Here is a 22,274-nt window from a genome sequence, read left to right as displayed (position 1 = left end):
TCTGCTACTTTTGGTGTTTTGACTTTTGCATCTTTAATTTGAGAAAAGAAAACAAAAGTCTTAGGTGCCTGTAAATGTTGTTTAAATAAAACATAAATTAACTAATTTCATTAATTAACACTATAAGTTTCAATATATCAGTAAGTTTTTCTTGAAGCAAATATATCACTAAGTTAATATGATAAGATAATCCTAAAATTTTCAATGCCATTACTGGAGACACTATAAAACAATATTTATCATAAGACTTGAGAAAAGAACAAGTTGCGAAAAAATTCAGAAAGTTTGATGAAAATAAAACTGGACTGAATCGACATATTTGGCCCATTGAACAAGGCAGCAGCCTGACAGGCTTCATAGCAGCAGATTCAAAATAAATTAGCGGACCACTTAATGGACCTGTTCATGAGATTCAAAATCAAATTAATCAATATGGTCCATATTAAAGGTGTAGTCCAGTGGAATAACGGACACGTGAAGGAATAGAGAGGATAAGAAAAGACAAGGCCTTATTGTACCACTCTCCTCAAATGAATGTTTGACTATTTAATCCAACTCTTTCTCGTGGCAAATCACAGCAAAAGCATAAAGTGGACACCTTCCATTTGTATTTTGTATACATAGTGGATTGGTTCAGTCAGCCACTAAAACTTTTACGGGACACCTCATCTCTTCGCCCACACAAAATATATTTATTTAGTATTTATCATATTTATAAATTTAGTCCTTGTCAAAACTTTATATTTTTACTACAATCTGACATAATGCCTTTTATGATCAGTATTGCTACTACTTTGCTGTATTTTATGGATTACAAAAATCATTTTATTACAATAAATATAAAAATAAAGTTTTAGGTCTTGATTGTATGTTATAATATACAAAAAACACATGTATAATTGGAAATTTAATCTTATTACAATAAATTTTATTTTTTATTCCTTATAAATTTTAAATTTAATAAGCAATCTTTAATATTTAGTAGGTATCTCAAATATTATTCGCTAAAAATTATATAATATGATTGTATAAAATTTGTTGAATATATTATGATATAATAAAGTTAGTTATGATTAGTTGATTGTATTTTAGAAATATTATAGTATTATTATTATATCATCTTGTTAATTTTTAGTATAATAATAGAATTTAGGAACTTAGAATCTCTAATAAATCAACAAATATAGCGAGTTGTGTATAAATTTTCATGCACGATTTATCAGACTTATATATACACTCATTTCAGACATTAAAATGCGCTGTTATGTAAAATCAAAGCATTTATAAAAATAATAAATTGCACTCTAAATGTTTTGATTTTCGAAAAATTAAAAATTTATGTTTTTAACAATATCTTATATTCTTGTATTGAAATAGGATGGCATGCTAATTTTGTGTTATGTTTAGATAAAAATAAATAGAATTATAATTGTTAAAACCGGAAAAAACAGAATTAGAAAAAATATTTAAGAGTGTGATATACTTGAAAGTTAGATAAATTATATTTAAAGTTGGATATGTGTGGAGTTTTGTTAAATCCGGTATAAACTTCAAAATAATCATTAAAGATATTACGTTATCTCGCTAGCTTTCAAAAATATTTTTTTTTTTGATAAAAAGCTTTCAAAAATATTTAAAATTATTTTTCGATGCTAAATATACCGGCTTTAATATTAGAAGACGGGCTTCTAAGTTGACATCCTAAAATTAAATCATGACAGGAGAAAAGTCGATCACCACAAATCGATTGTCGAGGAGCAATTTCAAAACTGACTACTTGCGGTCCATAATCCATATATCCATCTGTCTTCTTTAGGTTCAGTGTATTGGAGTACTTGCTACTTGCTAGTTGCTTCTGGACTTTTTACCACGGCTCAGTGCACAATAGGACCTTCTACAGTTCTAAGTTGGATTTTGTTTTAACGCGTCGGCTCTAAAATTAATATTCTTTTATGTCCTTTTTATTTTATTTTTTAATAATTTATGTTATTATTTGATACATATTTTAATATATATATATATATGAAATATAATTTAATAATCTACTTCTTAAATTAGTTGTTATATAATTCTTTATATATTAAAATTATATTAAAAAAATTTAAAAACTATGTTTTATAAAAAATTTAAAATATGAGTCAAACCGCCGTTACTCAAATTAAACTAACTTTAAACGTTCATTTTCAAAATTATAGACACCGAGTAGAAAAGTCCGCTCAGAACGCGTCCACCAGTTTAGCTTATATTTTCATATATATCATAGAATTATTTTAGTTGATATTTTATTTTTCTTATATAATTTTTATTTTTTTATCAAATTAAATTAAAAATTAATAACCGTCAAGTCAAAATAAAAGTTACCCACAGACTATTATTCCAGATTTGTGAATGAAATGATTCATAACTAAAGATGTTTGTTTAAGAAAATTATTTATAATTGTAACAATATTCAACAAATTTTTTTGTAATTTTGTTGTCTAAATATTATTTGTTTTGTGATTGATATAATGACCAAATATACACGTCCGCATCGTCTACATATTTTTGATTTGTCTTTAAATAATAATTAAATAAAATTATTTTTATTATTTTCATATTTTTGATTTCATAATTGAAATCGTGAGTACATAAAAATACTCTCTGTTATAAATATATATTTATCCAAAACAATGATCAAATATAAATATGTTTTTAAGTCTTGTACCTGTTGTAACGATAATATGTCCAAGCTAAAATATAGCCATATTATGTTGATAGAAGTGTTACTTAATTTATATAGTGAAATATTAATCTGATTGGGTAGTTATTACAGGTACTGTGAATATTGTGTACGCATGTAATGGATTGCGTTTCGAGACCAGATTTAACTAATTTTTTTGACTAATATGGCTTATAGCCTTACAAAGTGAGTATCTGTTCGAAGATATTCTCGGGGTGAGCCAGAGTCGAACCCATGACCTGGGACGACAGAGGATAAACCCTTATATAATTAATAAAAAAATTTAATCTTCTTTTTGACTAATTTGATAAGAGAAAATGCAATCCTTCATCTCATTGTATACCATCGGGAGTTAAAGTGTACCATACGATTTATCATCGCTGATTCAATAAACATTGCCTAATTGAAACCGAGCATAAACACACGGACACAAACTGACAAACACACAATAGATTACCTTAACAACGGTCACAGTAACAGGGAAAAGTCAATAATTCAAGATATGCGGCAGCTTTAGACTAGAACCAATAATAAAAAAGTCAAATTCTTCTCTCTTTCAATCCTCTCATCTCTCTAATCTCCCTTTTTCTACAAATCAACGATATATATCTTGAACAAACTGATCAAGATCCTCCAGAAAAAAACAAAATGAGAGCCATTTATCATTGTCATATACATGTATGCTTACTCATCAGCGTTATCTCCTTATTCTTCAACAGATGTTGCTGTGTAGATCAACAATACGAAGCCTGCGTCCCAAGAAACTGCGGAAGCTTGAGTATAAGCTTCCCGTTCTTTATCGTGGGGACGCAAGAAGCTTACTGTGGATCCCCGGGGTTCAATATAACTTGCGTAAACAATACAAAGCCACTACTTAGAATCCCCGACTATAATGAGGCTTTGTTGGTTGATGAGATATTCTACGACAATCGATCTCTTCGTGTTTCCAACGCGGCTCTCAGATCAAACGAGGGAAGCTGCGGGGCTGTGCGAGAGATTGCGCGCAACTTGAGTGTGCGCAGTGATCATTTTGAGTACGCCAACGATTCGAGACTTGTGTTGTTATGGGATTGTTCTGGTATTGAACCAAGGTTAGACAGATACAGAGTTGGTTGCGATGGTATTAGTTATCTGGTAATGAAAGGGAACGATGCAAATTTAAAGGGGTCGACTGATGCTTGTAAGACGAGGGCCGAGGCAGCTGTGATAGATGATGAACAAATTGTGACTGGTTCGAATTATTCGACAGTGATGAGAAGGGGGTTTGTTTTGAAATGGAGGGCTACGGATTGTACAGAATGCAAGCTAACTCAGGGGCGTTGCGGATTCGACATCGAACATGACCAGTTTCTCTGTTTCTGTCCAGACAGGCCTCATTATAAGAATTGCACTGCAACTCCAGCTGCAACAAGTAAGTCCATAGTTACCCCTATAATTCCATCCCCTGTTTCATCAGTTTGATTTTTATTTTTTTACATTTTATCTGGGTTTTTTAGATATTTGGGTGGAAGTTGGAACTGTATTTTTTTTTCCTGGTGTTACTCTACAGTTCACAATCCTATCCTTTTTGTAATTATTAGGTAGAGATGCCGAGATTTTAATTGATGTTTGATACCTCAGAAGTAGGGCTGCATGTAAGTGGTTGGAAAAATGCTGAATCTGTTAATTGTACAAAATTAACGAGTTAGGGAAATTAAGATAAGATATGTGTTTTGGTCAACTATGCAGCAATTTAGTAGGTTTAGTTGTTTGGAATTCAATGTAACTACGCGTCTGCATGCCAACTTGTTTGCTAGTAGACTAGTAGTACTATAGTTTAATGAAGGGTGCTTATGTCTGGTTTGGCCCATGCTGGTGGTTTCATATGTTTATGTTCTTCATCCTAGATGCATTGCAATTGCAATCTTTAAATATGTGTTATGGGATTGTACAGTCAAAATATAGGGAATAAAAAAGAAGGGTCTTTTTCGAAACAAAAATTTAATTGCAATGACCTCTATCTACAACAACTCTACAGAAGCTTTTGAAATTTCTGACTCTAGATAAAAAGTACAGTGCAACTGTGTGAGAACTAAAACATGCCACATCTATTCATCCAAGTCTTTACCCACTTGTACAAAGAAGCCATTAAGCAGCCAGCCAGCTAGCCAGTCCCTGTCGATCTCTGATCTCTCTCTCGCAGACATTATTGATTCAACTTGCCGATAAAAATTTACAACTAAATTTAATATATTTCTCTTATTCGTCCTGTATCTGATTGCAATGTTTCATTGTTTTTTCTCAGTTTCCACCAAATCCTTAACCTGTTCCCATTATATTCATGAATTCATTATAGTATCCGGTCTTGACAAAGGTATGTTAGAAGCATACATTTGGCGGGGAAAAAACGATAGACAGTTTCATCCTAAATTTTTTTGTATGTAGTGGGACAGCCAATATCAAAAATTGTCTAATACTATGGGTTTGGATGTATGCTACTAACATACATATGTTCCGGATCAGGTGCTTATAATGATCTAACATATATGCACCGGATCTAATATCTGAATTATATTCCATCTACATTGAGCAATAGTATTTTTGAAGTAACTTTGAACCGGTTTATTCTGATGTTTTGTTACAGAAGTGAATGGTAAAAGAAATTCAAGAGTGATCCTACCAACAGGTACCGGTATGAACAAACCAGTCCATCTGTTGATTATGATTATATATATCGGAACTTGACATACACATTACCTTTTCTTTAGCCATATTGGGAGCTTCCTTTGTCCTTATGATCTGCTTGTTCACCATCATCTGGATGTACAAGGGCTGCGGTAATATTTTCACTACTTTCCTGTCGAAGAAGACATCCTCTGACATTGACGATGATATTTCATATTTCGGGGTGCCTGTCTTCTCCTACAAAGATCTTGAAGAGGCTACTCATAAGTTCGATGCATCCAAAGAACTCGGAGATGGAGGTTATGGAACTGTCTATTATGGTAAAAAAATTACATTATACCATAATTTTTTCGTATCATGTTGTGTGAAAAATGCAAAATAACATGGTTTAGGTGTTGGTTAATTAGGCAAACTAAAAGATGGCCGAGAGGTTGCAGTTAAAAGGCTTTACGAAAACAACTTTAAGCGACAGGAACAGTTCATGAATGAGATTGAAATCCTCACACGCTTACGCCACCGCAATCTTGTGTTACTGTATGGTTGCACCTCTCACCGCAGTCATGAGCTTCTACTTGTTTATGAGTATATTCCCAATGGCACGGTGGCTGATCATCTTCATGGCGATAGAGCGGAAAATGAACCACTTACATGGCATGTCAGAATGCACATTGCCCTGGAAACGGCGAGTGCCTTGGCTTATCTTCATAAATCAGATATTATACACCGGGATGTCAAGACCAACAACATACTCTTAGACAAGAATTTTACTGTCAAAGTTGCAGATTTTGGGCTCTCGAGGCTTTTCCCAACTGCGGCTACTCATGTTTCAACAGCTCCTCAAGGCACTCCAGGTTATGTTGATCCAGAGTATCACCAGTGCTACCAGTTGACTGATAAAAGTGATGTTTATAGTTTCGGGGTGGTTCTTATTGAACTCATATCATCCATGCCTGCAGTTGACATAAGTAGGAGTAGAAATGAGATTAACTTGGCTAATCTAGCTGTAAACAGGATTCAGAAATGCGCATTTGATGAATTGATTGACCCGAGTCTTGGATACAAATCTGATCCTGTTATTGAAAGGATGACTACTTCAGTGGCGGAACTAGCTTTCCGGTGTTTGCAACTAGAGAAGGAGTTGAGACCTGCGATGGATGAAGTCTATGAATGTCTGAGGCAAATCCAGGTTGTTGATGAATCAAATAAAGCCAAGCCACAGCCGTCACCGGAGTCTGAAAATGTGGTATTGTTGAAGAATAAAACATGTCCAGCTTCTCCAGTGACTGTGATCGACAACTGGATGAGCAGTAGATCTACCACACCAAGTGTTAGTGAGATATAATATCCGACAAGTTCAATGCAGATGCTAGGGATATGTCAAATGACGAGAAAATGTCAAAAAAAAACGTAAGGGAGACATGTGTTTCCCTGCCTCTTACTAGATCCGTCAATGCGTACAGGAATATGCTCAGTTTCCACGATTCCGGGCATCTTTAGAATGTGTGTTTAGGATATGCTATTGAACTCGCGTCCAACAATTGTACTTCAGAAAATTTGAGTAACTAGAGGAAAAAAAAATGAGATGCGCACATAGGGAAACTCCCATTTTGATGCTGGAAAATTGTGTCAATACAGCTGAAGGAACCTTGAGCTTCAGGTTCAGGCGTTCAGCCTTCAGTGTTTGTAGTTTACTAGTCTGTACAGAAAATCTATAGACTCTGAAAACATAAAAGAATTGGGGCATTGTTATGATGCATCATGTTGTACCAGATTACTTTCGCGTCGCATATAATACCCAGTTGGTAAAGAAAATTTGTAAAATCATGCACCCCTCTGGTGATGGACAGTAGTAATGAATTAAGAGAGAACTATATCCAGTTTACATTATACAACTCCAGTGAAAGCTTTACGCATTAAATGCAAGAGAAGTATCAATCACGAGAGAGATACAGGGGGAAAAAACCACCTCTTTATATTCACAATAGTCAAAATTCAGAAATTCCACCTTACTGTTTTTCCTTGCAAGGAACAAAAAATAAGGGGGTCTGACGTCTGAGTTAAAATTATTCTTCAAACTATTTTCTCTGAGCCAGTTTTGTTACTGGATGACAGTCACTGATGCACAAAAATTGGAGTCATCATCAAGTCCATGGCCCCTCCCCACAAATGGAGTAATGGAGTCATCATGTCCTCTGGTCCCTCCCTGCTCCCCAGTACCATTACTAGATCTGATATAATCTTTTGCCAAGTGAGTGAGATCTGATCTTGCCATCAGCTTAGAAGTGCGCTTCCGGGTGCTTCTCGCTGAAAGGTAAAGTTTGCTCCAAAAATCTTTTTATCATCTCATATGTGGTGAATGTGATGATAGCAGATGGAGTAGTTCTCATTAGATTAGTAGCACACCCCCGGTAGAATCCAGGAAGACCTTCTTTTTGCAGCACATGCTTAACACAATCAATAACACCCTTATATTGTTGTTTTGAATTTCTGACCTGCCCTTGTTCTTGCAACCTAGAACGAATCACCTACTGTACAAGGCGTTATAAGAATCACAGCTACAATTTGTCGTTAGATTGACTGAAGCAGAAACTGTCGTCATACTCTTTGTTAATTGATGTGAAAAGAAACATACATATAGAATACTCAGGGAAGATATACCTCATGTGGATATGTCATGACAGATGCACTTATTTTAGAAAGTGAGGAGGCAATTGCAACTTTTTCAGTGCTTAGTTCAGTGGTTGTAGTGTTATCTGAAAAATTTAAGCATGTTCCCTGTCGATTAATCAAACTAAGTAATGACTTGAACACTGTCAAAGGAAATGATAACGGGATACTTAAACAGAGAGGAATACCCCTTTTGGCTAAGTAAGACTTGATTCTTTCATATGCAGGAAACTGGATGGCCACGTGACTTATACCTACCAGTGAGGGCAAAAGGCCACTGTATAAAAAATCAAGGAAAAATGTTTCAAAATGTAAACAAAATAATAGAGGGAAAAGAGGCAGCAAAGCCACATATACTGAAGGGAAATACAACTTGATTTTAATATTTTTAGTACCTTACAGAGGAGGACGTGAAATAAAATGAGTACCAGATGATAGGTGTAACGCCAATATTAAAGTTCACATAATGTACGTAAACGTTAAAGCAGATTATGAAACACTGACCTGTAAAATCCACGAATTCCTTCCTCATGAGCAATCCGTCTAAGGGCAGAAAATATGCTTTTGTAAGGAACAATACCTTGTCGCATGGCCTGTGTCTAATCAAAGAAAACCAAAATTAGTATCTAAGTAAATTATAAATGAAAAGATGATCATTAATAATCACATAGGTGGTAGGTTGGCAAAAAACATAGGTGGTATCCCATCAATGAGAACCACTATACAAGTTATAGCAAAGCACTTGTGATTAGTCTTACTGTCTAAATTTACATATTTTCTATAAAAATGCTGAAGGGAGTGGCGGAGTTATTTGGACACTTTTCCTTTTAATTCGTTTTGTAAGACATTAAAATTCACACAGAACATATATCAACTACACCGCATAGATTATGATACAAATAGATTTCTACATATAAAATATTATTGGTGAGATTTAGGAACTCGGGCGTATATACAGTAGAAACTCTCCTAGTTGTCTAAAACCAATTCTTGAGACTTCAGATCAAATGACTATGTGTAGTTTAATGAAAAATATATTTTTAGAGCATCAGGGATATAAAGGATAGATGCTTACTTGGAGCCGGGTTTTAACAACCCATAAAGGATTTGTCGCGATTGCTGTCACTGCACCGGCTCCTGAAGCAGCAACCATATTTGCACCAATTGTAAGTTGTCCGTTGTCGTCCCCTACATCATTAGTCACCACTCACCAATATCAAATTTATTCCGTCACACGGAAAAACAACTGAATAATTGAAAATGTCAACGATTGAGCACCAACAGATGAATAAGAAATGAATACAAAGAACAACTTAGTTTAATCCAATTCGATAAATTAACAGAAGTTAGCAATTCCATAGTAACTCATATACTAACCATGCAAACGGAGTAGGCTTTTGAGACTCCCATAAACTGCAAAGTATACCTACAGATGAGATGAGTATTTGTGTTACTGTGATTTAACTGAAGCATCAAGAATTGTATTTATTTGCCAGAAAAATTGGCAAGGTCATATATGATATTTTTGCTCTTGGCCACAATCTAGACTTCTATCGTGGGAAATGCCCAAAATAAATCCAACAATACTCTTTTAGTGTATGCTACAACATGTATTATCAGAAAATCTGTAGTTGATCTTCTAAGAAAACATACACACTATGCGTAATTGTAAACTTGTCAGCAAGAGGCATGACAGCCTAAATTACATATAGTCAGTTGAAAGTTTGCTGTGAGGTATAAGAAGGCAAGTGAGGGCTAGCTAAGAGGTCCTTTACATTCAGAGGTTGCACCATGGGCGGCAACCCTTTAATCTTTCTTAGATTCTTGATAAATTCAAGCTGTACAAACTTAGTTTAAGAAAAACATCTTGATTACAAAATCAGGAAATTAAACTTCTCATGTCCAAATACAGTAGAAAAATAATGTTTGCAAAAGAGTAGAGCACATAGTGTACCCGGTACATGAATGAAAGAAGAAAAGCAAATCTGTATATTGCGGTAATATAGAATTAGAAAAATCTGTATCCATGTAGAAAATGTTTTACAAATCCTTTTTGTATCAAAAACAATACTGTTATTGCCAGATGAGAATTACTTAAAGTGAAGTTATAAAGACAATTGAAAACGGCAATTGAATAAAAACAGTGAACAATGCCACAACTTACAGGAAAATTTTATTAGCATCATAATATAACAGTTTATCAAAGGGTAGAGTCAGTAAACACAATAATATAAAAAGCTAAAATGTTTGAATATAAAATACTCATGACTCACTGTCCAATTTGGTAGCAATGCAGCCAGCGTTGGTGATAGGCCACGGTAAAGTCCCTTCAAACCTTCAGATCTTATTATATTTTGTAGGATTGTGGTAATCACACTGCCTAATTGTCATCAAAACAACAAAAAGACTAAATAAATATGTCAACAGATAAGCAGGGGAAATAAATGGCATCCAATGAACCGGAATCCTATAAGATATAGCAAAAGCCAAAGTAACTGGCAGTGCAAGATATACCGCATACCTTTACGGTTAGAATGGGATGCATTAGGCAGTCCATGGACTTGCAGTCTTGTTTTGATGACATCCAGAGGGCAAACAACTGTAGCTGCTATGGCACCTGCAACAAAAGAAAAAGAAGAATAACAATAATCTCAAAACGACAAGTCAGGTACAAACTTTGGTCGAAAATATGCAAAAATTCCAGTAACCAAGAATCACTTCTGCATCCCAAATAATTATAAATCAAAGCATACTAGTAGCAATCATGAATCAAAACCAAAATACAGTGACATCTTCTTGGTATCGTACTGTATATGTTGCATTGTTAACAACTGTACCCTACACCTACCTTCTGTTTGTTACGTGTATCAAGCGTTTGCCCCTGGTATATTTTTCGACTTACGAGAGCAATTACAATGACGGTGCTAAAATATATATAAGTTATTGCTATATTATGAAATCAACAAGTAATTTTTGATGTTAAAATCGAACTTATACTCCGATGATAGTTTTAAATAACATCAAATTATCTAAATATAACTATATTTCACTCACCCAATCTGCACTATTTTATTTCTCTAAATATTGATTTCCCGCTTGCAATTGTAAAACCCAATTTCTGCAACGCGGTGAAGATTATATGTATAAAAAAAAAGATATACGTGCACCTGCAGAGGCGCCGGCAGCGGCATCGCAGAAGATGTCCCTAAAACTACGGCGATCGCCGGCAGTCATCAAATACAGTTATTGTTGATAGAAAGAAGTCAAGTGGAATCTTGATGAAGTAAACATTAAGCATTGTGATGTGCGTAACTTAATTTATGTCATCTAATTGGGAATCCGAACTCAAGTGAGGATGTGTAAAGCTTAGCTTTAACGAGAGTTTGATCCGTAAGTTTGATATGGTGGTGCTCTCTTTTGTTTTTAGGTCCATTTCCAATTCCCCACCCCCATTAACTACTCCCTCCGTCTCTTTTTATTTGTCCATTTTGGAGAAAAAAACACATATCAAAAAATAATTGATTGTATAAACTTTTTCATTAAATACCTCTAATTAATATATTGAAAATGGTGGAATACCCCTACTTTATGTTTTGAAAACATTGAAAATGGTGAAATACCCCTACTTTATGTTTTGAAAACATGAATTCAACCAAGTTTTAAATAAGTCAAGCTTTGAAAATTGAAATTATGGAGATATATTTGAAAAACTATCATTAAATTAGTTTTGAAAGTATAAATGGACAGATAAATAGGGACAAATTTTTACTTCCAAAATGGACAGATAAATAGGGACGGAGGGAGTATTTCTTTTCTCATAATCTTAATTCTATTTATGATTTATTACAGACATTACTAAAAATAAAATCAAAAATAAATTCTATCAATATATTTTAAGAGAGTGTAATAATTTAGAATCACAAATATTTTCATTTATTTTAGTAGATTATAATATTTTGAAAGAATATTTCACAAATTAAAGTCTCAAAGTACAGTTAATATGCTATATTAATTTCTTTTATTATACAAGTGGTCATCTTAAAAAATAGTTCAATTAAATTATAATTTTTGATTATTTAAATATGAGAGATTTTATTGTTATTATGTAAATAACACCTTCAAATATAACATCTAATTTTACAAAAATCAAGGGATTAAGATAATATGCCTAAAGATACTGTCAACACTTTTATTTTTTATATAAGTTATTATTCTCATCAAATTTTATATTTATACCGGACCGTATGATGTCTTTGTCCGTAAACTTGAATTTTGAGTTTTCTCCTGGGCATTTCAAATTACTACTACTCCCTCCGTCCCTCTTATTTCTTTACCGTTTCCCTTTCATTTCTTTACGTTACTATATATAGTAAGTTTTTCACATCATTACACCCACTATCTTCCCCCTATCTCATATTTAATAATAAAAACTACTATTACACCCACTACTTTCCTCCACTATCTCAAATCTATTATTAAATATTGGTAGGTCCCAACACTTTACCCACTTTTCATCTAACTTTACTCATTTTTCATACATTGTCTTGGTCTCCGTGTCCCCCTCCAATGTAAACAATTGAGGGGGACGGAGGGAGTAGTAAATAAGAGTTGCTTTGCTCCTATTAATAATAAAAAAAATTATACTCAAATTAGTTTAGATGTTGATGAGGATAGGGCAGTACGTGGGCCCTCGAAAGTTGGTGTTTTCTTAGAAATGAAGAAACGCACGCAGGTCTGGGAGGCACCAGGCCCATCTTCACAGCCTGTCTTCTTACAAATCCCATCTCCCTGTCTTCCAACTACTTCTGTCAATGCTAATAATCCACCCATTTAATTTCTTCAACGTTTCTTTTCGTACTCCAGTGTGTTACCGATATTTCCCCCTTTCTTGTCGAATTGTCGAAAACATGAATCGATTGCTATTTGCATGTTTTCCTAATTCACACTCTCATTTCCAGATTTAAATCCGTATAAATTTAAATGGAAATTAAATTTTTTCGCCACTCACCTTATTGTGTATTTTGAAAGTTATCATTAAACTATAATTTCTTTCTTTTTTGTCACTAATGTTAGGTTTGTATTTTTTTACGTCACTAATGTTAAGTTTTGTTATTAAACGTTATAATTTAGTGGTAAGTTTCTAAATACGCAATAAGTTGGGTGGCGAAAAAATCTATTTTCCCTAAATTCAAGTACATGTTTGGTCGGTCACTAACGTTAGGTTTTGTTATTACTCCATCCGTTCCTAAATATTTGTCGCTTTGACTTTGTGCACGTAATTTGAGGTGTACAAAAAATATATTTCTACGTATTATTTTTCAAATTTTTTTTCTGAATAAAAGTTTGACATCTATATTTTTATTCAAAAAAAGAAAATTTAAAAAATAACGTGTATAAATACGTTTTTATTGCACCTCAAAATACGTGCAAAAAATCAAAGCGACTATTATTTAGGAACAGAGAGGCTAAGGGGTCATTTGTTAAATCTGAATCATATTTTCTGAATGAATGAAAATTCTGAATGAGTATAGTTCTGGATGAGTTCAAATTGGATCATTTGTTAAATTGAGATCTGAATGACTAAATTTTTTAAATTAAGCTTATTTCATAAATATTGTAATTAAATGGCAAAAACTTATAATTGATAATTTCATTAATTTAGCTTGAAAGAATATAAAATAAAAATTATTTAGCAAAAAGAAAATATAAAATACCAATTTTCAATATAATAACGAAAATATGCATTAGAATATTGATTATTATCAAGTATAAGATTCAAATCTCGTTAATAAAAATTAATTATATATACTATTAATTCTACAATCATAAATATATTCTGATGTCATAAATTATATGTTAAACTTATATTATATCAAAACGAATATGTGATAAATTAGCAGAAGGTTGATATCTGAACCATTCAGTCATATTTTATAGCCTCCATCGTCCAGCTACATTTTGTTCTCGTCCAGCTAGTTACAAAGTAAACAAACAATCTGGATAACCAACATTTTTGTCGTCCAGATGTATTTGGCTCATCCACCCATTAACAAATGGGACCTAAGTGTTATAGTTTAGTGGTAAGTTTTTAAATACGCAATAAATTGGATAGCGAAAAAATATATTTTCCCTAAATTCAAGTAGTACATGTTTGGTCATTCATGCCTTGACCAGCTATCGGCCATGTTGAGTGTTTAACAACTGGGGCTATCCGAGGCAGATATACAAACCGTCTTGAATTAAATTTGTGCGTTGACAAATATTACCTGCAATTCAATGAAACATATATGTACAACAAATGTGTCCATATAGTTTGGCCGAGGACTTGAAATCGACTCTAGTAACAGCTAAAATTTGAAGAAGATCAGGTCAGTCCCCGTACACCATTCAACAATGCAAAGTGTAACTAATGAATAGCATGAACTAGCTAGGACAATAGTATTAATTTCCTAGGTTCCCTGTCAATCCCTGCTGTGAACTTTCTACCGTTCTTAGTAACTTCTCAGCTAAAAACCTCTTCGGCATCTCATTTCGGATAAAGTTTCCCGAAAAATCTAAAGGATACCCCCTCCGTCCCATTCTAGTTGTCATATTTCTATTTTTGTGGGTTAAATTGACTAACTTTTGACCAAAGATTATAAGTTATTCTTTCGTTATTTTAAAAAACTGAAAATCACATCTTAAAGTAGATTAAAAGTTGCTTCTGGTGATATTTTTTTTTTCAATTGATAAAATATTAATAAATTTCAGTCAAATTTTGGTCAATTTGACTGGCACAATATAAAAGGTGACAACTAAAATGGGACGGAGGGAGTACTTTAAATTTTTTCTGTCTTTCTATTTTTTCTTTTTTTGAAATAGCTGCCTCTGTTTTCATTTGTATTTAGTTTGTTTGTATTTCAATTTTAAACTTTTATTTTTCAAGTTGTTTTCTCTGCTTGTGAGAAGTTTATTTTCACTTTTTGATTATAAGCGGGTCTTGATTTGATGATGAAATTTTGCATGAAATCGTAATTCTGATCAATAACTCGAACGATAGCTCTACCGGACATAATGGAGAATATACCAATAATTCAACGAATATGTAAAGTGGATACTTGTATTTGTATGTATATTATCTCCAAAATATTATTTAATTGTCTTTTCATGAGAACAAGTGATTATAATTTATTGTTTGACTCAATTATTAGGGTAAATGTGGTATGTTTTTTTATTGATTAACACTTTTATTTAAAGAAAAAACTTTTGTCTTTGTAAAGGACACCGATGAGCAAAGTAACGAGAGCAAATTTATATTCCTAATTACGATAAATTCCAAAAATAAAAATGGCATAAGAGAAATCATAATTGGATTCGAGTTTGAAAAGATATAAATTTTTAATCAAAAAGTTAAAATATATATGAATCTGGTTCATGGTGCATTCATCATAATATTGAACATACAAGAGGTATAGGTGGTGTTTGGCAGGGCGTTATAAGTCGACTTCTGGGTTTATAAGTTATAAATATTTATTTGTACCGTTTGTGTAAAAAAATCAAGAAGCGCTTAAAAGAAGTTAAGATTACTAGCTTTTGTTTCAGGACTTCTGCTTATTTCTCAAACAGTTTAGTCATTTATAAGTCTTAACTTGCTTCTGACTTCCACTTTACTTTTTTATTTTAAGCAAAAAACACTTATTTTAATCTCATCCAAACGGCCTCATAGTAATGTTAAACTCACCGCATCATGAATCGATTTTGTATGACGTGTCATGATCATGGTAAGCATCAAAATTCATGTATTTAACTCATTTTGATTGACTTCTCATTAATATTGGTGATTCCCTGTACTTCATGCACAAAAATTTAACCAGTAAAAACGAACTAAATATATCAAATTTAACGTTTAACATGTATCCGTGACACGTATTAGCTAAACCCATCATTATTGATCAGTAGGGAGTAGTAAATAATGTAGCCGCAAAAACAGCCAGCTCCCAGCTTTCCTGAATGTGACCTAATACAGGGCACCGTCATCCAAGAGGAATAGAGTATTAGAGTGGGCATTGCAGCCTTTGCAGGACACATTTAAACTTGTCTAATATTTTATTATATTTTATTATATTTATCACATAAATATTAAATTTTCGTTCATTCCTATTATCGCTACTCTTATTTTAATTATTTTTTTGAGATTATAGTATTTCTCGAAGAAAGAAGAAAAAATTGCACAGAAATTGATGCAAGCTGTAAGCCTGCAACCCACTTTAACACAGAAACAAATGCAAGCTGCAACCCACTAACCACGTGTCAGTTTTTCCCTCGCCGCAACCACTTAGACGTGGCCCACCACTTCTCATTTCCTTTTCTTTTCATTTCTCTGGTTAGTTTAAAATTTTCCATCACACAAAAAAAAATCATCAACCAAAACATTAAAAGATACTCCTATTTTTTACACAACAAAGAAGTATAAAAAGAAACCTCGCCTTTTTAACAAAACACCAGCTGAATTTTTCATTCAATTTTGAGCTGTAATAAAAATTCTCTGCCTTTTTGCCAAGTTACAAATACATTACCATAAAATACACAGTCTTACTCCCTCCGCCCCGTGGTTGTCTATGTTCACTGTTTGCACGTATTCTGAGGCTTTTATAAAGTATAGTTGTATAACTTTTTTTTAAAATTTTCTTTTTAAATAAAATTTTAAATATCATATTTTTATTTAGAAAAAGAAATTAAAAAAATATATTATATAATTATATTTTGAAAAAGCATGCCGAAAAGTAACGTAAAGAAAACGAGAGGGTCTGAGGGAGAGGGAGTAATATTTTATCTGTGCGTAAATATTTGCAAGTCTACTTGACATAATTATAAGTACATGTTGCTTGTCTTTCTCTTTAAGAATGTTTGTATTATTCAGGTTCTTGGTAATGTATGATTGCAACATTACAGTTCATTTCTCATCACCAATCCGCGTTTTAAGATTTCCGTGTTGATTTTCTTTCTTTTATTTGCTGCGACAACAACTACTCATTACTTTACTAATCTGCTAATTAGTCAATTTTACTTGCTTTCTTGGCTTCCAATCAGATCTACATTTGTCTTTCACTCACAAACATAATCCGTACACACACTTTTTCTCTCATCATATCTTTGTGCTTATTTGACAACCCATGTTTAGTTGTTTTCAATTTTATTTGATTTTTTATTTCTATATTGTTTAGACACTGGTTTGTTTTGTTCTTGTGGCTTTCTTGGTTCTTGCACATTTCAAGTTTGGTTTTTCAGGGTTTTAGTTCAAATGGTTCTTGAATTAGTGATTGTAGTGGAAATTTGAGTTGCCCAGGTGGGAAAAAAGTGATCTTGACAAGAGGGCTTTTGGGGATTAATTTTGGTTTTAGTGATTGTGAGGTAGTTATTATTGGGATTTTTTTTACAAGGAATTTAGAAGTGTTTTGGGGTTGTGAGGATGGGGTCTAGGGTGGAGAGGCATCAGCATCATCATGATCTTGTGCCTTTAGCTGCACTTCTTAGTAGAGAGATGAGGAATGAGAAAATGGAGAAGCCTTCTGTGAGATATGGATATGCAGCTCAATCTAGGAAAGGGGAGGATTTCTTTCTTATGAAGACTGATTGTCAGCGAGTTTCTGGAAACCCTTCATCAGTTTTCTCTGTGTTTGCGGTAGGCAGTCTCTCTGCTATCTACCGTCTCTCGTATTAAAATGTTCTTGTTGTTATTGCACTGTTAAATTTGGTTCATTACTGAAATAATCTATCTGCTAGGAGTTGATGTAAGGTCTATGTACATCTCAATTTACACTTTATAGTGAGTTAGTGACCCTGCTATATGAGATGCACCAAGTATGTTTGGTTAGGTTTTCTACGATCTCCGTCTTATGATTAATAATCCAGAAGGATTGTTTACTTGCATTTGATTTTTCATTCATTCTGCTATGCTGGACATGTGCCACACTCTCCCCAAAATGAAATTTTACATTGTGCTTCACCATTCAACTTAGGCTAATGCTAAGAAGCAACTTTTGCAGTAAATAATTTTCTTGCTAGCTTCTTCTTTGTGCTTATGATTCATAGCACTAGAAAGTTAGAACAAAATGATTTGCTATAGCTTCATTTTTCTGCAAAATGATTTCCTCTGCTATATTTGATGTTGTTTCTGATTTCAGATATTTGATGGGCACAATGGCAGTGCTGCGGCAATATATTCACGGGATCATTTATTAAATCATGTACTAAATGCTATTCCTCGAGGACTTGGACGAGATGAGTGGCTTCAAGCTTTACCTAGGGCATTAGTTGCAGGATTTGTAAAAACAGACAAGGAATTTCAGAGTCGAGGCATGAGTTTTGCAAATCATACTATTTTCACTCCTTTAGATCTTAATATACTGTGATTTTTTTATTCAATATAACTAATTATGATGTTATCTTTTTTCTTTCAGGACTAACTTCTGGAACCACAGTTACATTTGTTATAATAGATCGATGGACAGTAACTGTTGCATCCGTTGGAGATTCCCGTTGCATTTTAGATACCCAGGGAGGCGCTGTGTCTGAATTGACTGTAGATCATAGACTTGAAGATAACGTTGATGAGTGAGTATCTATCTCCAGCTTTTTAAATTTTCATTTGTAGTGCAGATGTTAACTCCAATTTAATTTCAGAAGAGAGCGTGTAACAGCAAGTGGAGGTGAAGTTGGAAGGCTTAGTATCTTTGGAGGTGCAGAGGCAAGTTCTTTCTTTAATTTTTAAGTTTTTAAGTTTTATATATTAAGAGATCATAAAATTTCCGTTTATACTTATAGATAAGAAGTACTTGCTATAGTTTATTTGTACTATCTAATCATATTGCTCAATCGTCACAGATTGGTCCCCTCCGTTGCTGGCCAGGGGGTTTATGCCTTTCCAGATCAATTGGGGATATGGATGTTGGAGAATTCATAGTGCCAATACCATATGTTAAACAAGTGAAAGTAAGTACTATATTTCTACAATTATAATTTATATGTTTGATTTTTTCGAGTATATCAATCTGTTTTTTGCTTCCCACACTTATATTTCCTTGCATTAAATAAATTTATGTTATTGACTTGTGGCCTGACATGGTTTTATCATTATAAAAGTTATCAAATGCTGGAGGGCGGCTTATTATAGCATCTGATGGTATCTGGGATGCGTTATCTTCGGACATGGCTGCCAAATCTTGCCGCGGATTGCCTGCTGAACTTGCTGCTAAACAAGTTGTTAAGGTAATAAGCTCATCTTGTGTGATGTTGCCCCTACATTCATAAGCAAATCACTCACATGTTCTTCACTTGACATTCATCGACTTGGAAAGCCAAAAGATGAATTTTCTCATTGAATTTTACTTGGTGGTGGTTAGGAAGCATTAAGGACAAGGGGGCTGAAGGATGACACAACCTGTATCGTTGTAGACGTAATTCCTCCTGATAATTCAACACCACCTTCCCCGCCTCCAAAAAAACAGAACAAATTTAGAGCTCTATTGTTCAGAAAAAGGTCCCATGATTCTGCCAGCAAACTGTCAAGGAAACTATCAGCTGTTGGTATTGTAGAGGAGCTTTTTGAAGAGGGTTCGGCAATGCTCGCTGACAGGTTTGATACTTGTTGTACTTCACATCTTTCCTTATTGAAATATAATGCTCTCATTCATTCATTCATTCGGTCAGATGACATGATAACAAAGTTGGGAGACAATTGGCCATACTGATTCACACGCTAAAACACCCTTTTTGTCTTTTACAATGTTACAAGGCTTGAACCTCCGCCTTTCCTAAAAGGGGCGAGGATAGTACCACTAGATGTATAGCCCTTTGGTCCATGAGCTATGGGATACGGCTTTGGTCTAAAACTATTGTCATCTCTTTTCTAGATAAGTTAAGAGCATCTGCAAAAGGCTCTCTATATGGGCTCTTAAGTTGAAAATTAAAGAGCCAGGTTTCAGATAGAGCTCCAAGAGACTCTTAGAGGCTCTTTATAAACTTAAGTGACTCTTCTCTGTCCTCTATTTTGAGAGCCTCCACATAATTCTCAACTTACTTTTATTTAATAAAAAATTCATTCCCTCCGATCCATCTACTACTTTTCCCTCTCTTTTGGTTCAGAGATGGATAAAATATAAATTAGAGGATGGGTATAAAGAGCATTGTTGGAGTTTACGCTTTTAATAATGTGCTAACTTGTTGGGAGACTTAGGAGCCACATTATTTATATTATATTCCAAGAGTCTCCTAGTTGACTCCTATATATAATATAAATATTATGGTTTGTAGCAAGTTAGTACATTATTAAGAGTGTCAAATCATTGATGCTTTTAACTTTTTGATGACTACAAGTATATATGCATTTTATTTATATCCTCGGTGTTCATTCTCAGATTAATATATTTTTCCCTTTATTAAATCTGATCAACATAATAAAATCTACATAATCTTGATCCTCAATTTCTCATTTGGATTTGAATTTATTAGTTAATCATGCATGGTGCCTTTTACACAATTAAAACTGGAAACTGGGAAGCATATGGGGAGAGGTTCATAATTGAAGAAATGGAGTGATGTTTATCTCCTTGCGAGGTCTAGCTAAGTTGAGTTGGATAGAACAAGGCTTTCCCCAGACACCCACATCACTATAGGAAGGCTTCATGGCAATGAAATTGTATAATACAGGCACCTAGCTGTCTTATTTCTCCTATGAAATGAAGTATATATAGCGCCTCTTTTTATGCTTCACATAGCTGAAGATTATACTAGAATAGGCATAAGGAGTCCTTTTTCTGGTCCTTGCATATGATAGATATACCAATGGACAATAGCATGGGGAGGAGCAAAGTCACTGACTCACTGTGTCTTAATTTTATTTAGTGCTTGGGTGGTCACCTAGACATCTTTTTATTTCTCATATATCTGATTATATTAGAATAAGTTGGGATTTGTCGACTCCATTGGAGCACAATCATCACTTTTGGTGTAAATTTGCTAAAAACAGCAGAAAACATAGCATTTTGGGACTTCTAAACCTTTTTTGAGCAACCAGTCACAGTGACCTATTTGGCTATTTCTTGCACCATATTATAATTATCTTGTGCTGTTGACCTGTTGTGCATCTAACCTCTGCTCATTTTGTGCAATTGAGAGAGTATCTATCCAAGTTTCACAAACTACATTGATATATATATTCCTTCTGTTTTAACACACATCCTTTTCTCGTCATACTAAATAGATTAGGAAATGATGACACCTGCAATCAATCAACAACGGGCCTTTTCATGTGCGCCATTTGTCAAACTGACCTTGCTGCAAGCGAGGGTATATCCGTTCATGCTGGTTCCATATTCTCCACGAGTTCAAAACCTTGGCAAGGTCCTTTCTTGTGTGCTGATTGTCGTAACAAGAAGGATGCGATGGAAGGAAAGATACCAAGTGGAGTTAAGGTTGTATAAACCCACTGTTTGTTGGCTGTGATTGCTTCTCTTATATTCATTCTTCTCGAGTCCCATATGTTTCTTAGGCCAGAAAATTATTTAATTTGTAAAAGGTTTCGCACCAATATAAAGGTTTCTATATTCCCAGACACTGTTAGAATATGTTGTAGCTACGACAGTATGAGTTTCTTGCCAGCTTCTAGTAAAGATTTAGCCAAAGGCAAGTGCCAAAAGATACATCATTATTAGCTTCTGCATTTGATTTTATTTTTGCAACAAATATCGACTTTTAAAGAGAGAAAAAACCAGTTACATTACATCACGTCATCACCTATTGGTTACGAGATCTTCTGTTTTGGTTTAATTTTCTATGAAGTGACATGCTTGCACAATATAAATCTGAGAGAGCTCGCCAAATTTGAAAAGGCAGTTTGCCCGATTTGACTTGAGCAATCTTGATTGGTTATGTAGATTGCTTTTAGCTCAACTCCAGGAATAGAAACTAATGAATCCTGAAACTAAGAGCAAGTCCAAGAGTGTCATAGTTCATACTCCAAATATAATATAAAATATTATGTCCTAGTAATTTAGGACATACTTTACTAACTTGAACTCCAACAATGTGTCTTATTCTCAAACTATGTTTAATATTTTATTATTAAAGACTCTCTTTCATCATTTAAGCATAATATAAAAGTAGAGAGAGAAAGAGAGTGTGATGAGAATTTATAATAAAATATTGAATAGGGCAAGGTGAGATGTGCCCCAAAAATAGGGTTTGG

The 22,274-nt window shown here is 33.7% G+C and overlaps 3 protein-coding genes across 5 annotated transcripts; 2 read left to right on the top strand and 1 right to left on the bottom strand.

Moving 5' to 3' along the window:
• The first annotated feature begins 3,216 nt into the window (after positions 1-3,216).
• LOC108209199 (LEAF RUST 10 DISEASE-RESISTANCE LOCUS RECEPTOR-LIKE PROTEIN KINASE-like 1.2) lies at positions 3,217-7,149 on the top strand. Of its 2 annotated transcripts, none has more exons than XM_017379991.2 (4): positions 3,217-4,130; positions 5,343-5,390; positions 5,467-5,703; positions 5,791-7,149. In XM_017379991.2, the coding sequence occupies exons 1-4, from the start codon at positions 3,368-3,370 to the stop codon at positions 6,723-6,725; spliced, it is 1,983 nt and encodes a 660-aa protein (XP_017235480.1). In that variant the 5' UTR covers positions 3,217-3,367; the 3' UTR covers positions 6,726-7,149. The 2 variants fall into 2 exon arrangements, with proteins under 2 accessions (XP_017235480.1, XP_017235481.1); XM_017379992.2 differs by having other exon boundaries at positions 3,218-4,130; positions 5,343-5,384.
• Positions 7,150-7,337: 188 nt separating this feature from the next.
• LOC108209200 (nicotinamide adenine dinucleotide transporter 2, mitochondrial) lies at positions 7,338-11,475 on the bottom strand. Of its 2 annotated transcripts, XM_017379993.2 has the most exons (9): positions 11,218-11,474; positions 10,572-10,667; positions 10,324-10,430; positions 9,428-9,476; positions 9,126-9,238; positions 8,555-8,649; positions 8,239-8,327; positions 8,042-8,136; positions 7,338-7,908 (listed from the first exon to the last, which is right to left on the bottom strand). In XM_017379993.2, exons 1-9 carry the CDS (start codon positions 11,282-11,284, stop codon positions 7,660-7,662), a joined length of 960 nt encoding a protein of 319 aa, XP_017235482.1. In that variant the 5' UTR covers positions 11,285-11,474; the 3' UTR covers positions 7,338-7,659. The 2 variants fall into 2 exon arrangements, with proteins under 2 accessions (XP_017235482.1, XP_063943959.1); XM_064087889.1 differs by lacking the exon at positions 10,572-10,667 and having other exon boundaries at positions 11,218-11,475.
• A 5,411-nt stretch (positions 11,476-16,886) lies between these two features.
• Positions 16,887-21,729, top strand: LOC108209540 (probable protein phosphatase 2C 15). Its single transcript, XM_017380499.2, has 8 exons — positions 16,887-17,711; positions 18,214-18,385; positions 18,490-18,643; positions 18,713-18,776; positions 18,914-19,021; positions 19,172-19,297; positions 19,432-19,664; positions 21,291-21,729. The coding sequence occupies exons 1-8, from the start codon at positions 17,499-17,501 to the stop codon at positions 21,508-21,510; spliced, it is 1,290 nt and encodes a 429-aa protein (XP_017235988.1). The 5' UTR covers positions 16,887-17,498; the 3' UTR covers positions 21,511-21,729.
• The last annotated feature ends 545 nt before the right edge of the window (positions 21,730-22,274 follow it).

Source organism: Daucus carota, chromosome 2 (genome assembly GCF_001625215.2).
Source record: "Daucus carota subsp. sativus chromosome 2, DH1 v3.0, whole genome shotgun sequence".
NCBI lineage: Eukaryota > Viridiplantae > Streptophyta > Magnoliopsida > Apiales > Apiaceae > Daucus > Daucus carota.
The sequence above is the reverse complement of the archived record's forward strand: the minus strand, read 5'-3'. Positions and strand labels throughout refer to the sequence as shown.

Bases quoted from the DNA above. Each gene is read 5' to 3' on its own strand.
- LOC108209540 (XM_017380499.2), top strand. From the start codon at position 17,499: ATGGGGTCTAGGGTGGAGAGGCATCAGCATCATCATGATCTTGTGCCT. The intron at 18,777-18,913 runs GCAAGTTCTTTC...CAATCGTCACAG, and splicing joins GTATCTTTGGAGGTGCAGAG to ATTGGTCCCCTCCGTTGCTG. The intron at 19,298-19,431 runs GTAATAAGCTCA...GGTGGTGGTTAG, and splicing joins CTGCTAAACAAGTTGTTAAG to GAAGCATTAAGGACAAGGGG.
- LOC108209199 (XM_017379991.2), top strand. From the start codon at position 3,368: ATGAGAGCCATTTATCATTGTCATATACATGTATGCTTACTCATCAGC. The intron at 4,131-5,342 runs GTAAGTCCATAG...GTTTTGTTACAG, and splicing joins TGCAACTCCAGCTGCAACAA to AAGTGAATGGTAAAAGAAAT. The intron at 5,704-5,790 runs GTAAAAAAATTA...TTGGTTAATTAG, and splicing joins TTATGGAACTGTCTATTATG to GCAAACTAAAAGATGGCCGA.
- LOC108209200 (XM_017379993.2), bottom strand. From the start codon at position 11,284: ATGACTGCCGGCGATCGCCGTAGTTTTAGGGACATCTTCTGCGATGCC. The intron at 8,328-8,554 runs GTCAGTGTTTCA...TTTTTTATACAG, and splicing joins GGAATTCGTGGATTTTACAG to TGGCCTTTTGCCCTCACTGG. The intron at 7,909-8,041 runs GTATATCTTCCC...CTTGTACAGTAG, and splicing joins TCATGACATATCCACATGAG to GTGATTCGTTCTAGGTTGCA.